At 33.0% G+C, this 16994-nt stretch overlaps 1 protein-coding gene across 3 annotated transcripts in view; it reads right to left on the bottom strand.

Moving 5' to 3' along the window:
• Window positions 1–16994, bottom strand: part of LOC145265487 (stromal interaction molecule 1-like) — a 330758-nt gene that overhangs the window by 96431 nt on the left and 217333 nt on the right. For all 3 annotated transcript variants that reach the window (XM_080121362.1, XM_080121364.1, XM_080121363.1), the window contains exons 7-8: window positions 4933–5107; window positions 590–635 (exon numbers count right to left, since the gene is read on the bottom strand). In XM_080121362.1, the coding sequence (XP_079977488.1) occupies window positions 590–635; window positions 4933–5107 (221 nt within the window). The remainder of the gene's footprint in view (window positions 1–589; window positions 636–4932; window positions 5108–16994) is intronic.

Raw genomic sequence — 16994 nt, 5'->3', positions numbered from 1 at the left:
CACAAGATTCATTAATCTCATTATTCTCATATTCATGTATATTATATATAAGGTTGGTGCAAAAATAATGTATTTTTTTTACATATATATCTGATAAAAAACATTTTTGCACTAACCTAATATATTTATATCTATCTATATGACAGCCCCTTTAAGAAATTCATTTCTTATCGTTGAGCACTTTCAGTTGAATTAAAGTCGGTCAACTTAGCTCTTATGCATAGATCATCATATAACGATTAGATCACTCTCTGACTGACGTAATGAACATTTAAAAAATTAAAAATGTTTAAATTAGACGTTATTTCACGCGGTTAATGGTAGCTGAATGGATTAGGTCTTCGCTAACCGAGCCAGAGATGTCTTGTGATGCGGGGTTCGAATCGTTCGACTGGTATTAATAGTGACACCCTGCACTGAAGATTCCAGAAAGGATGAAACACTAGTGTCTGTAGGTATTTAATTATTATAGTAAAAAAAAATATATATATATATATATATATATATATATATAAAAAAACATACACACACATCTATCAATTATATTATAATCATTACAAAGATATGTGAATATGTAAGCATTACTTACGTTTGAATCCTCTGGTCCAGGTTGATCGTGCTGGGCTTTGTCCAACCTATGAAGAAATGAAAGTCAATTAGGATATAGGATACATTCTATCATAAATCAAGTCAAGCTCAAAGAACAAAATGGCAACTCCAAGATAAGAGACAGGTGCCCCTGACCAATTACAATACCAGGAGTTTGGCAGTAGAAGTATAGAAGTACATTTTCCCACAAAAATTGCTTTTGCTACTAAATTTTTTTCCTTAGAACAAATTTTTGTACAAGTCTCAGTTCTTCGTCAACCATCGGTTCCGTTCAATCTCAAGAAACAATGGATACCCCTTGTGAGGGTGTCTGTGTATGTAATTGTGAAACATGGGTTGCGCAATCATCAACCACACCTCTCCTGAATCGGCACTGTTTGATTCTGGTGGCAAGAAGAAATCAAGGTGAACTTGAAGCAATGTTGAAATAAGCAAAGAGCACATACAGCGCCTGGTATTTCCAAATGGTCACTTATTTTAATACTGACCAGGCTCAACGATGATTAATTTCAGTGACCTAATGGAACCGGTTTGTTAAATGTGATCACGTTATATATTCGTCAACTTTTGACCTCAAAATGCATGTGAGGTGGTCTTTCTTCTATTTTATACTGACCGTCAATTTTAGTATAAAGTTATTAAGTACAAAGCATTAGTTTAGAATTTGCATTTGAAGGATCAAGACAGTTTTTTTTTTTTAGAATGCTTCAGCATCTTTACGTGTCGTACATAAAACTTTGGTATTTTTTTACCTTCTCCATCCCAGCTCTGTTCAAACCAGCCTCTAGATGGACAATTTATTCAACTGTAATTATTACTATCTCCCTGTTGTCCCATATAAATATCTTATGTTTATCAGCTCCCTTTGTTAGGTACCCATCAATAGAAATTACAAGGAGCGTTCCAAAAGTTATACTGCCTATTTTTTTAGGGAATCAGCGGCGACTGCGAATTGCATCATTATTATGACTGAATTCATGCATTCTTGACTTGAAAATTTCATCTCTCTCTTGCAGATATTGACAATGTAAAACTTTAAGAAATCAACCTGTCATGGACGTACATCAGAAGCAGAGATGTGTTATTGAATTCCTAGCAAAAGTGTATTGAGAATGGTAGTGACTATGTAGAAAATGAATTCTGGGGCACAACCATTCCTATCTTTGTAGCTCTTAAACTTCTAGAGTTAAAAAAGAAAGAAAAAAATTAGGCTTTATTTTTGGAATGACCCTCATACATACAACAGTTATACCTAGTATACTTGCCAGAACTTGCTGGTATCCTATATATTCAACTTTTTAGATATGGTCAAACACATACACACACACATTATATATAACTACTTAATTTACTCACATAAAATTAATATACAATAGTATAGATTTATGCGTAAGCTTTAAGTATTTACTTCAAAAGTGCTCAATACGTAGGTAGAGCTAGTTAGTAAGTTATAAAATGCATATGGCGAGTAAGCTACACTGAATATTCCACGTTTCATCCACTTTAGGATTCTTCAGGCTTATGCGCCTAAGCCTGAAGAATCCTAAAGTGGATGAAAACGCGCAATATTCAGTATAGCTTAATCGCCATATACATTTTATAACTTACTATATATATATATATATATATATATATATATATATATATATATCTGTCAGAAAAATCAAAGCTGGAATAAATATCATAAAAACAATGCAACTACTCTTCAAATTTTTTTTCAAATTTATTTAATAATGCCCAAATTCTTTCTTCTCTTCTTTCTAAAGTAAATGAGTTCTTATTCTTCTGATGAGTCAGGGTGGGAAATATTTAAAAATTTACATAAGTGTATGATTGTTTTTGCGCATGAAACAGGTGCTGTCAAGAATTAAACATTTTAACATGGTGACAAAAAAATAAACAGTAAGATAAACATCTTGGAATTTGAAATATAGACCTTTTGTCATTTATTTGTGTATGCTCTGTAGTTATATTCAACATACATTAAGTTTCATAAATAAAAGGATTGGTATAATAAAAGGGTGGAATATAATTGAATAAGCATATTTTTCCCCCCATAAAGATTATATATAGTCATCCACAGAGTATATATATATAGTAATCCACAGAGACTACTTTGCTATATCACAGCTCTTCAGTGTGGCTAGATTAGCAAATACCTCAAGTCAGGATTGAAACTCTATTGTCTAGGCAACAGTCAGCTACTGCTAAGGTGGATATGTGTAATTGCAAAGTTCAAACATTGTCCAAACGCCTAAGCTCTATTTATTTACACAAAGAATATTGCTTTATATGCTAGCGACAAATTGTTATTTCACTCCCCATGTGCTCAACATAGGGAGTATTTATAGTCATCTACAGACAGACTGTTTCACTTTATCACACTTCTTCAGTGTAGCTAGACTAGCAACTACCTTGAAACTCTATCCACTGCGCCATAAGCCCTGAAGGGCGATCAAGGTTGGATTTTTTGGTCTTATAATTTCACATTTATTTATAATCTGATCTTCCATGATCGGGTTCGTATCGAATGGTATATATATATTATTTAATTGGGATTATTGAGATGAGTATAAGATGCAGTTAGGAGATTCCGAGTTCCTATCCTGTCGCAGTTACCACCTGACGAAGGCCAGAGGAATAGTTGGCTGAAACGTTGTGAAACAACAACTAAGAAAGATGACGATAATAGTCCGCAATGTTGCGAGTTTGTCTCTGATGTATCGTTATTTTCATGGAAAGTGCTCGACTGACTATCAATAATTCCCCCCACTCTTTATCTGTGCCTAAACCTAAACGTAGATTCCATGAACAAAGCTTTCTTAGAACTGCACGCCTGTGGAATTGTCTTCCGTTTTCCTGCTTTCCAGTTGACTACAATATGGTTGTGTTCAAGTCTAACGTAAATAAGTTCTTGATGAGTCGTTCCATATAAGTTATCAAATTTACCAAATTTTCATTACTAACGATAACTATATTGTCTAATTTCTACTGTACACTTTTTAACCCTTATCCTTGAGTGGCCTCTTGGCCTTGATAATGTGGTGATACCTGTGTAAAAATAAATAAATAAAATAAATAAATTAAAAAAAAACACATTAATCTGCTATTTTCTAATTTGGAATCATGAAACGTGAAAACAAGGGAGATAAATCAGTCATACGGAATAAACTAAAATCTCAAAAACAAAAAATGGACATGGTCTAAAGAAATCTTTAAAACTGAATGCAAATGCAATGCCAGTCTTCAGAACAAAGCGTCGGGACCAATACGCAGCTTTAGCTATAATAGAAAAAGAATTGGATCATCTACAACAAGAAGGAGTAATCCAACCTAAAAATTACTCCTCCTGAGAAGCACCTATTGTCATTGTGAAGAAGTTAAACTGTATTATTCAATATTTTTTCTACTCAATCATTTTACATAATCTTTGGAATTTTTAATAATTTTGACATAACACATAATTACATAAGTGTTTTTACTTCAAATACATTTTTTTTTATATCAAATTATAATGCACCTATATTTCTTTTTATCAAATGTTTCATTTAACTTTATTAGTGCTAAACCAGTTGTGATATACTATCCTGGGTATCGCCAAAGTGAAATCTTGACAGTGATACAAAGGAAGATGGAGGATAATGTTGAGCATCACTCTACAAGACAGAAAGACAAACATCTGGATCCACCAACAAACAAGTATTATTGCCATGACTACTGCTATCAAAACACCCAAACACAGATGAGCAGGGCATGTAGCCAAACAACATGACAACAGATGGTCCATCAGAACAATGGAATGGACACCTTGGGAACATAGGAGGCCAAAGGGAAGACCAAGAATGAGATGGAGGGATGATCTGATACAACATATTGGTCCTGCATAGCAGCAAATAACTCGGGAGAGAGATAGATGGTTAAAGTCCAGGGAGGGGTTCCTCATTGAGTGATAAAACTGATTGATTGAAGCTATGCAGATTCACCTTTATTAATACATTATATATATTAAATATTTAAGTTCTTAATTTTTGTGTTCTTGCATTAGCATGGTCAGGTGGAGGATCCATAGTGTAATATTTCGGAATTTACCTTCGTCAGACATAGTTGACTTTCACAAGTGCATATTATGGATATTGTAAAATGAGCAAACTTTGCAGAAAGTGGAAATAAATTTGTTTTAAATCTATTATATTATTTAAACTTGTGTTGATACTCAATATTATTAATTCTATTTATTGATTAATTGATTGATCGATCCAGAGTAACAGCAAGTGCCCTTGCTAGTTTATAAGAAACATTATTATACAAAAACAACATACATACCTTTCCTGCAATTCACGCAGTGATTCCTCGGCACGTTGCAGAGACTCCCAATCATGCATCATTTTACGCACATGGGCTTGTGCGTAACGATGCTGCAGGACGGCTAACCAGCAACCCCCGACTGCAATGATGAGAGATGCTACAAGAGCCAGGTCTTTAATATAGCTGTGTCCCTCTAAAAGAAAGAAAAGAAATAAATTAAATAAAATCTGTTTTTCTGTGACAACTTAATAAAATTAAGATAGTTAATAAAGTTTTCTTGATCCTTATCGGCTGAATCTTCTTTTTTCTCTTTTCTTTCTGGGAGTGTTCCAAAAGTAATGCCTCTTATTTATTTTTTTTTTATTCTGCGTGTATGGATTAGAGGGGATTGCAAATTGCATTATTATGATGACTGAACTTATGCATTCATGACCTGAAAGTTTCATTTCTGTTGCAGATATTAACAGTGTGAGACTCTCAGAAAGCAACCCCTGTCATGGAGGTGCATCAGTAGCAGTATCAGAATTTTTGTAGGAATTTTTGACACCCCTAACACGAAACTGCGAATACAATATAAAAATCTCGTAATTTCTCTGTTAAAAGTGGGTTATTTATTTTCTTTATGGATTATACTTCCAAAATAAACTATTACAGTTGTTTTAAAAGTAATAGAAATATTTTTTTTTTTTTTAAAAACAGTAATCTATTTTCCGAACTCAATATTTTTCAATTTTTAAAGTTTAAAAATCTATCAAAATTTTTCTATTGATTCTATTTTTACGATATTTTCAGGGTCAATGTGAAATTGTATGTTCTTTCCAATAAACCGAATATAATATTTTAGACAAACGTTTTTTTTAAATTCACGCCCCCCCCCCCCAGTGTCACCCATTTTCAACTTTCTCTTAAAAAGTAAATAATTAATTTATGTCGGAGAGTTTTATATATCACAAATTGAAGAGAAAAGGTCAATAAGTAATATATTCAAATTTAAAACAAAAAAAAAATATCCCTTTTTTAGAAATTTACCTGTAAAGTTCGAAGTTTAAAACCTTATTTTATAAGAACACATTGTTTTTTTTTTGTCTTTTTTTTGTTTTAATGAAACCTTGGTCCTTGCTCCTTTAATTGAAAAAAAAAAATTAGGGCTTGAATTACATTTTTCGAGGAGTTATAAGCTTGGAAAGACAGGGGGTCGAATAATTCACGCCTCTCATTTTGAAATGTCTATTAAAAAGTAAATAATTAATTTATGTCGGGGAGTTTTATATATCACAAATTGAAGAGAAAAGGTCAATAAATAATATATTCAAATTTAAAACAAAAAAAAAAATCGCTTTTTTAGAAATTTACCTGTAAAGTCCGAAGTTTAAAACCCTTTTTTTAAAAAAAAAAACACTGTTGTTTTTTTTTTTAAAACCTTGGTCCTTGCTCCTTTAATTGAAAAAAAAAAAATTAGGGCTTGAATTACATTTTTCGAGGAGTTATAAGCTTGGAAAGATGGGGTGGAATTATTCACTATTTTCACGAAATTTCTGACACTGCTAGTGCATCAGTGCATCATTGAATTCACCCATGCTGAAAAAATTGACCCAATCAACAGTCACCAGCACTTATTGAGCGTTTATGAAACCAATACAGTTGATGTCAGCACAGGAGATGGGTTCATCGATTTCAGAGTGGCAACAGAGATGTGGGTGACAAAAAAACACTCTGGATGCCCATGCACAGCCACCACACTATTGCTGGCAAAAGTGCATTGAGAATCGTGATGACTATGTAGAAAAATAAATTCTGAAGCACAAAAGGTTGCTCATTTTAAATGGTACCACTCGCATCTTCGTAGTTCTTCAACTTCTTTGGTTAAAAAAAAAAAAAAATAGGATGCATTACTTTTTGAATAACCTTCACATAATTCAATATATCAGTACCCGATGATTGTTTACAGAAAGTAACAGTCGTTTCTGCTGAATTTTATAATTTCTCACATTAATTCCAACCAAACTGACTCTCCTATCCAAGTGATACTTAGGAGGTAGGAGTATATTTCACTTGGCCATAAAAGTCTAATACTCTCCTCTTATTTTTCAAGAAATTAACATCATATCCATCTCTCACCACAGATCATCAATGTTTCAGTTAAGAGTTCCATTACATTATCTTTCTCTTACTACTACTTCCTTTCACTCAAAACTTGTTACCAGGCAGGTTGTTCAGATTCATTTTTTCAGATTAATGGTTTACTTTTACCAAACGCTTAAAAAAAATCCTCCTTTACTGAAAAAAAAAAAAAAAAAAAAATAGTGCCTGTCCAATCATTAAACACAATGGTTGAATTACACATCACACGTTCTATTGAATAGTAACAGTTCACATTTACAGTTAATTATATATTCATATTGATAGATACATTTCACTTTACAACTTTGTAAATCATCACTCTGATTTGATAGACAGTTCAAATCAAAAACAATCCATTATTCTAAGTTCTCATAAAACACACTTCTGCTATGTATGGTACTAGCATAATAACCATTAGTCTGCGTAGTAGTAGTAGTAGTAGTAGTAGTAGTAGTAGTAGTAGTAGTAGTAGTAATAATGCTAACCAGTTGGTCGTATTCAACTTCTTACATATTAGTTACATTATTTTCAATTTTATTTTTTAATAATTTTATTATTTTTAATTTTACGAATTTTATTATTCATTATTATTATTATTATTACTATTATTCATTAATTCATTCACTGTTATTCTTGAATTCTTCAGGACGTGACGTAATGAATACAAGTATATCCGGGTTCTTCCTTAGAAGAATATGATTGGTTGGTAGACCAGCTTAAAGACGTCAAAAGGTATGCTGAAGCCCCACAATAAGGTTATACCATCTCTGACTACCAAGAATCGTTCATTACGGCAACTCGATTATTAATAGAATAATGTAGCCAAGACCATTCAGATACTTCAAACAAATATACTCCTTTTGCAGGATAGATTACACCTTAAACTCAAACATTATGATCCACCAAACTTGAATTTTTTGGTTCATCAAGTTGACTTTAGTACGAAAATACACCTGATTAGAATACGCATTGCCAGCACAAATTAAAATAAATAAAAACAATAGATGAATACATTCTATTGTACAACTTGAGTTTAAAATAAGTCAAGCATACACATTAAGAATAATATTATTTACATACCAAATTTTAACACATTAAGACACTATTCAAACCACCATGAAGAGTTTTTCCCACGTGAAGCCAAAATTATTTTAAGCCAGCCGTGGCATGTGATCATATCTGTAGCCACTAAGTTAAACTTTCAAGATCATATGGAGTTTACCTAGTTCTAGCCTATAATTTTGAAGTTACAGCAGTATTCACACGAAAAATTAGCCGAAAATGGCATTTTTACAATTTAATTTTTCCAAGTATTCTAAACACTGTGCCATGGGTCTTTGTGCAAAAGAGCACCAAAAAAATACTATTGTGAATTACTTGGGACTTTTATCCAGTCATGGCTGACTGAACAAGAGCATACGACCCTCGTGAAGTAAATAAAAAGTTCTGTTAAAAATTCCATTCAAATTCCCAAATTCGACAGAAACATCCCAGAATTCGATACGATACAACTGAAGAAGGTCTGAGGTTACATCGACTGAAATGTTATGAAAATGACACTCTGAAGATTCCAAATAATACGAAAAATTAATGTTTTAATTTGGAATGTGAAGAGTTTTTCCCCCCATCCGAGCTAATTTAGATTATTTTTGAAAGTAGGATTACATGGCTTGTTATACCTTTCTTCTGTGTCCAAATTTACTGGGGAATTCCAAAAACTGTCTAAAATACAAAATATGGCCTAGTTTCAGAGATATGATAGCTTTTTCAAAGTGTGGTATAGTATTCCTGAATTGGAGACTGGTTTCCCGAACACGATAATAGCTTTGACCTTTTAACTTATATTTCACTAGAAGCCCAAAATTGAACTTGAAAATATTTTGTTTCTTCATTTCAAAAAGACAAGAAGAATTATAGACCAATTTTCAATGCTTATGAAAGATTTGGGGAATATAAGAGCTTCAGATGCTTCTAGTAAGATAGAAAACATTCCAATGATTTGCCTAACACCAGAAATAATTAAAACGAATTCAAGAAATCAGAAACTTGCAAATATAGACCACCTTCAGTTGTATCTTGTCGAATTCTGAGATGTTTCTGTCAAATTTCGGAATTTGAACAGAATTTTGAACAGAACTTTTTATTTACTTCACAATGGTAGTATGCTCTTGTTCAGTCAGCCATGACCGGATAAAAGTCCCAAGTAATTCACAATAGTATTTTTGGGTGCTTTTTTGCACAAAGACCCATGGCACAGTGTTTAGAATACTTGGAAAAATTAAATTGTAAAAAATGGTATTTTACTAAAGGTTAAATGTTCAATACTTAGTGTGGGTGACCAAAAATACAATTGTCGATTACTTATGACCTCTATCCAGTCATAGCTGACAGAACAAGAGCATACTACCCCCATGAAGTAAATAAAAGGTTCCCTTCGAAATTCTATCCAGATTTCTGAGTTTGACAGAACATTTCAGAGTTCAACAAGATACCCTAAAGAAGGTCGCAGGTTACATTGGCCGAAACGTTGTGAAAATGACACGCAAGACGAGAACAGTAGTCCGATGAATCCAAATAATACAAATAACGAATCCTCATCTCAAAAATTCAGAAACTTAATTATATTTTTTATATTCTTTCACTTCAGGCAATGTAAGCATGGGTATTGCTAATGTATAAGGGGAGTTAAAATTATGCAAATTACGACTTTAAAAATTTATATCCAAATACAAGATAAAGCAAATTATTTCCTTATTTCATGGAGTTTAAAACATTTGGCTTTCTTCTGTAGAGGAACATTGGTTCAAAAAAGGATTTTTTTTTATACTTGTTATAACATTGCTGATTAGCATAAAAATTGAAAGTTGCAAAGTTCAAAAGAAATTCATTATTTTCAAATATTTTTTCGAACTTGCAACTTTCATTTTTAATTCACTTTATCTTGTATTCCTTGTTTATTGTTTATGAACAATGAATTTTCTAAGTCATAATTTGCATAATATATTGAAGCTCTATCTCGAATATTGAGCATTTTCATTAGATTAGGATTAATCTATAAATATCAACATTTCAATTTCTAACATTTTTTGAAATACTAAATCTATATACATATATGAATCATATTATAGAAATAAGAAAGCCAAATAATAATGTAAGGTAATGCTGCATAAAAGACAGGAACTTTTAAACATACCAGAAGTTGGCACACGCGTCTCTCAATTTAGGTATGGAAGCACAGAATCGATACAATTTTCAATTATATTTTACGTTTTTTTGTTATTTTTTTAAACTTAATTAAAGTTATTTAAAAAGATATGCGATTAAAAAAAGAAAACGATTGATAAAAATGTTTGTATTTTTATATATTTTATAAATTTTAAATATTTCACACATTTCAAAAACACTAAATTCAAACAACATAAGTATGAATAGATTATGGGGGTTTAAATAATAAAACTAACTATATTTAAAAAAACAAAACCTAAATATGTTTTAAAAATATATTAACAAAATATTTATAAAAATATGTAACAATACAAACTTTTGTATCAATTTTTTTTTTTTTATCGCATATATTTAAATATGCGATTAAAGAATAAAAAAAATAATTGATAAAAAAAGTTTATATATTTTTATCATAAGGGGGTGAAAAAAAAAATAAACATAAAATATAATTGAAAATTGTTTCGATTCTGTATTTCCATACCTAAATTGAAAGATGCGTGTGCCAACTTCCAGTGTGTTTAAAAGCTCCTGTCTCCTTTTATGCACGATTACCCAATGCATTTTTCTTTTTTTTTCTCTCCAAAATTAATTATTTATCTTAAAGAATTAACAAGCTTTCGACTTAGTCTTCATCAGTCTCTGATATTTTTTTTTTCTTTTGTAAAAAAAGATATAAAATCTCTCGTGGATAATAGTCATAGTTGGTTTAAAAGTCTGGAGCCATACATGGCTGCATGGTATAGGTTAAGAAAAATGCTGGCACTTCAAAGAAAGTGTTTCATATTCAAATTTTATATTATAGAAATTATTTTTGAAAAAAAAAAAAAAAAAAAAAAAAATTAGAAACACATTGATATTTGGCTTTCTAATTTCTCTAAGACGTGCCTGGCATTGCTTGGGTGTTTGGAGGTGTGTGTTGAGCAAAAAAAAAAAAAGAAAGAAAAAAAAAAGGCAGGCTCAAACCTGTACCACGAAGGAGGAAAAAAAACATGTCTTTACCGTTGCGTCCATCGCCAAACCAGAAGTGATATAGGTTTAAATTAAGGCTAGTCAATCGAAAAAAAGGGGATGACTTTCGAAAATATCAGTGAAAAAAATGATCCCCTCCTTGTGAAAAAGTGCCCAGTTAAGGGTGAAGGAATTAATGTTTTTAGTCATATTTTCGATATTTGTCGTCCGAGGGGTCGAGCTTCACAACAATACCAATCTCGTGAAAATCAGTCATCTGTCGAAAGTTTTAGCCAGACATACAAATATACATACATACATTTAAACAGACAGATGAGATTTATATTATAGAAGACTCGCGGGGGTACCTGGCGTTTCCCGGGTGTTTGTAGGTGTGTGTGGTGTTAAATAAAAAAGAAACCAGGGGGGGGGGGGATCGAACCTGCAGCCCTGAGGCGAAGTTTGAAAATAAAATCAGCCAGCCAGAATGAGTTACTGAAAGATGTTTGAATTTATTTAAGTAAGAACCAAATTGACAGGTGTGCGCCCAGAAGTCGTTGAGCGTTACAACGACGATGACGTAGGTTTGTTTGTTATAAGTGAAGTAAAAAAAGAAAACATTTTAATTAAGCGGCGGAGGAAGGGGGGAGTAATCAAAACATCAAAAAAAATTTAAAAAAAACTAACGTAAGGCAAACAAACGATGAAAACAGAAAACGAACATATGAAAAATGGCTTAAATAAGCCTGTTTCGATATTAAAATCGAAAAAAATCGGTGGGTACCCGGGTGTTTTTGGGTGTGTGGATGGAGGTTGATAAGCGAAGTAAGAAAAAAAAAACAAAAAACAGAAAAACGAACGTTACGTGAAAAATGGCTTAAATAACACTGGTTCAATATTTAAATTTAAAAAATCAATAAAAAAAGAAAAAAAAAAAGACATCTCACACCACGATTCAAACCCAAAACGTTTAGGTAATGAACCAACACGCTAATCGACTGAGCTAACGCGACGTACATGAAATTTGTTCAGTTTTTCAACTATTTAAAGTAAATCAGGCCATGACGTCATCTGGCGCATGCGTAGAACCGCTCGTCGTCACAAGACCATTTTTGTTGACCCCCCCCCCCCCCCCGTCGAAAATTGTCGATTTCGGGGTGAATAAATGAACGATTTTGGCCAATTTTTCGAGTGAAGGATGGAGCTTCGATATGATACAGAGTTTGTGAATTTTCGTTGTCTGTCGAAAGTTTTTAGCAGACATACACACATACATACATTTTCGCTTTTATATTTATAGATAATTCAAATACAAAATGATATTTTCAAAGTGGCAACATTTATTTTTATATATATATATATATATATATATATAAAAATTAACGTTGCCACTTTGAAAATTATATATATATATATATATATATATATATATATATATATATATTACACACACACTAGCAAGAAGACACGACATCACTCAGGATTGAATGAGGATCAATAAATGTTTCACACTCCTATATTTTTATTGTCATTGAAATCGGAGAAAGCATCCATTTTTCACTCAAACTGATTGATTGCCTGCTCTAAGGGGCCCCATCGCAGTGCACCAAGAGGAAGCTTCACATGTGCCTCCTCGTAGTGACTTAATCCACAATATATTGTAGTCTACATTGAACTGTAGATTTTATAAATTTTTACATTTTTTATAAAATTGATTTCATAAAATTATTTTTATAGTATAATAGCTGGGATTAAAGTCTAAAATGCAAAAGTCTAGTATCATGCATCAATTGTGCTCTAAACAGAAATGTTAATCTCAAACTGCCTCTGACATATCAAGGAACCTACTGTTGATTTTATATGCCTGGCCTTACTGCTTGTGTGGTGATAATGTCATAAATTTAAGCTTAGAAATGAAAAAGTCCCATATCATGGTGGAAACAGGAACATTCATTTTGAACACACTTCTATCATATCAAATAACCTACTGTTGATTTTATGTCGGGCCTTTCAGCTTGTGTGGTAATCAAACTTCTTAAATGCCCTTGTGATGTTAGGCTGTGTAAAGTGTTTACTTTGGTAAAAATTGGATGTTCCTTCTTTCATCGGATTATTTCAATTATTGATACTTATTGAAGACATTCCACTACTAAACCTATCTAAGAACACTGTCAAACACAAAGTACCCTTGTGTGAAATTTTATAAAAATCAACACAGCCGTTTTAGAGTCCAGAGTGAATGAACTCGCACTCAAAGTTCCTTTTACATAATAGTAGAGATATAAGAATTCTATGATAGAAATTAAAAAAGCCAAATACCAATGTATTTTTCTTTTTTTCCAAAATTAATTATTTATCTTAAAGAATAAACAATAACCAGTGTATATATATATATATATATATATATATATTATACTAGCATGGGTGCCCGGCATTGCCCGGGTGTTTGGAGGTGTGTGTTGAGCAAAAAAAAAAAAAAAAAAAAAAAAAAAAGTGGTAATAGGAAGGTAGGCTCGAACCCGTACCGCGAAGGAGGAAAAGAACCGGAAAAAACATGACATCTTTGCAGGTATGACCACAACCAAACCGGAAGTGACGTAGGTTTAAATTAAGGCTAGACAATCGAAAAGAGGGCATACCTTTCGAAAATATTGGTGAAAAAAAGCGACCCCTACCTGTAGAAAAGTGCGCAGTTGAGGGGGAAGAAATTAATGATTTTAGCCAATTTTTCGGTATTTGTCGTCTGAAGGGTCGAGCTTCAAAACAATACTGATCTTGTGAAAATGCGTCGCCTCTGTCGAATGGTTTTAGGCAGACATGCAAACATACATTTATATATTGGTAGCTCAAATTTTCGACCCAAACCAATTAAAAAAGCTTGCCCTATCTCTGAATACCCTTTATGTAAAATTTCAAATGTTTAGACCAGAAATTATCTGAGTAATTTGGTAGAAACCGCAGAGGTCAAATTCTCTTTTAACTTTGACCCCTATTATGACCCCTTAACACTTATTGTTTTGGCCGAAAACGGATTACAAAGATTTTCCAAAATTTCCATACCCTGTATATCAAATTTCGAGTCTGTAGACTGAAAATTGACAGAGTTATTGTGTAGGGAAATGTACACAGACACTTTCATAGATTATATATATATATATATATTTTTTTTTTCGTTGGGTACTATGAATCCGTTATGTTTAATTCTACAACTAAACCCACTTCATATTTCAGATATGTTGACGACACTTTTGCTATTTTTCCTTCGCAAAGTGAAGCGTCGATATTTTTTAATAGGTTGAATTCTTTACATGGGGCTCTTAAGTTCACTATGGAAAGTAAGAAGGACAATTCGCTTCCGTTCTTGGATGTTCTTGTCGAACGCTCAAGGGGGGGGGGGCTTTCTCACTACAATTTATAGAAAGCCGACATTTACTGGCCTATATGTGAACTGGTTGTCTTTTGTACCTAAATCACGTAAGGTCGGCTTAATTAATACTTTGGTACATAGAACCCTCATGATTTGTACGCCTAATAGATTAGATGTTGAACTCGATAAGATCAGGGAAATATTCATCAATAATGGTTATCCTGTTGACCTTATTGATGACTGTATTTTCAAAAAGGTTGCGGATTTTAAATCCCCTAAAAAGTTTGGACCCTTGAAATGCCCGGTTTATTTGAAATTACCGTGGATTGGGGAAAAGAGTAATAGAATTTTCAAACAGATTCGAAGAAGTATTTACGACTGCTTCAATTCTGTGTCCTTGCGTTTGGTACATACTACGAGACCTACATTTCCGTCTTTTCGCAAGGATAGTTTGCCTTACATCCAAAATAGTAATATTGTATATCAGTTTAGATGCCAGTGCGATGCTGGTTATGTTGGGCGAACATCCTTGCACCTTTTGACTCGTATAAACCAGCATGTTCCATCGAAGATCAGACAAGGGAGGATGGGGTCTGGTGGTTTCCCTCCTTCTGCAGCCTTGGACTCTGCTATTGGCCAGCATTTGGTTGACAACCCGTGCTGTGCCGATAGATATAAAATAGATTGGTTCGAGGTGCTACATAGAGCGGACTCCAAAAACCATTTAAAGATTTTGGAGGCCGTCTCTATCGCGGTGCGTCAACCTTCTTTGTGCCGGCAAAAAGAAACATCAAACGCATTGTTTCTCTTTGGGGAACTTTGAATTTTTTTTTCTCCCGCTTTTTTTTTTTTTTTTTCTCCCTCGTTGTGCCAATATTTTAATCGTTTTTTTTTAAACGTAAATAAATTTAATTAGTGTCCCCATACGTTTGGCACATTTAATAAGTTCCCCATTAGAACTCTTTATTTTCGATACAATATTATTTAGGTTGCTATCGATTTTCTCCTGACGAGATGATAGCCGAAAGAGCTCTTGAGAAACTTCCGCCTATTACTTTTTTTAAAACTACATATAAATTCTGTACCTCTAAACATTTATTTAAATATATATATATATAAACTTGGCTATGACCTACTTACTGGCATAGGCTTTCTGCAATTAAGATATATTCATTGAAGCATATTTTGTAAAATATAATAGACAGTCGTGCTCGGTCTCAGTTTTATTGGGAATTCTCTTGTTTTTATGTTAATTTTATGGTTAAGAAAGACTTTCTCACGGTAAATGTTAAAAATAAATTCAGTTTGTCGATACTAGCAAGAAAGGCAACACTTCATAGTTATACACTCTGAAAAAAAGTGCTTTTTTTTACATGGGAGTCACTACTAACCAAGGCCTGCAAGCCACTCGAAGATAAGGGTTAATGAATGTAATATGCTCGGTGAGTCATTACCGTAATGATCAGTAGAGAAGGAAATTGGGATGACTCAACAAGAACTTGTTTACATTAGACTTGAAAACAACCATATCGCAGTCAGCTGGAAAAAAATCTCTGCGAAATAGAGTCCCACAGGAAGGTAGTTCTTGGAAAGAAACTTTGTTCATGGAGTTTAGTTTTAGGCATAGATGGGGAGTGGGAGAAATTGCTGACCGTGGTTGTACCTAGACAAGTGTTTGTGAAGGTTTTGTGGGCAAGACCATAGAATGAGGCTCAGTTGAGCACCTGCTATGAAAATAATCAAAGAGCAGAGATAGATTTGCAAGGTTTCTTCTGTGTGAAAGAGATTGAAAGAAATCTTTGGAAAGATCCTTTGATAATTAAAACTGGATGTCATATTTTCACTTTTTATACAGCGTAATTCATGTTGACACATCGGTTCCCGCCAGATGACTAAAGTTAAGCAATGTTGAGCCTGATCAATACTAAAATGAGTGACCATTTGGGAATTTCAGGTGCTGGATGTGTTCTCCGCTTATCTCGGCATTGTTTCCAGTCATCTAGCACTTCTCCTTGGACTAAATCAGTGCAGATTCAGGAGAGGTGTGGTTGAGGATTGCGCAACCCTTGCCTCACAATTACACCTGCAGCTGCCCCTACAGGGGATATCCATTGTCTCCTGAAACTGAACAGAGTCATTGCATTGCATATTTTCACTCATCATCAAATTTGGTTTAACACCCGTTTTACACGCTACCATATTTGAATGGTTTTAATGAATTGACTGTTAAAGTAATCTATCTCTGACCAGGTGTTTACTAATCCCTCTGATCTATTTTTATCATTTCCTCCCATATCTTTTTTTGCCTTCCCCTATGAACTGAACCTGCTACCTCAACTGTTCTACATCTCCTAATCCAAGAACTCTCATCCATTCTGTCAACATGACCGTTCTACCAATGTATATTATTCTGCATACA

Source organism: Euprymna scolopes, chromosome 40 (assembly GCF_053919585.1).
Source record: "Euprymna scolopes isolate OS-2025 chromosome 40, ASM5391958v1, whole genome shotgun sequence".
NCBI classification, from domain to species: domain Eukaryota; kingdom Metazoa; phylum Mollusca; class Cephalopoda; order Sepiida; family Sepiolidae; genus Euprymna; species Euprymna scolopes.
This window is presented reverse-complemented; position numbering and strand designations above follow the sequence as displayed.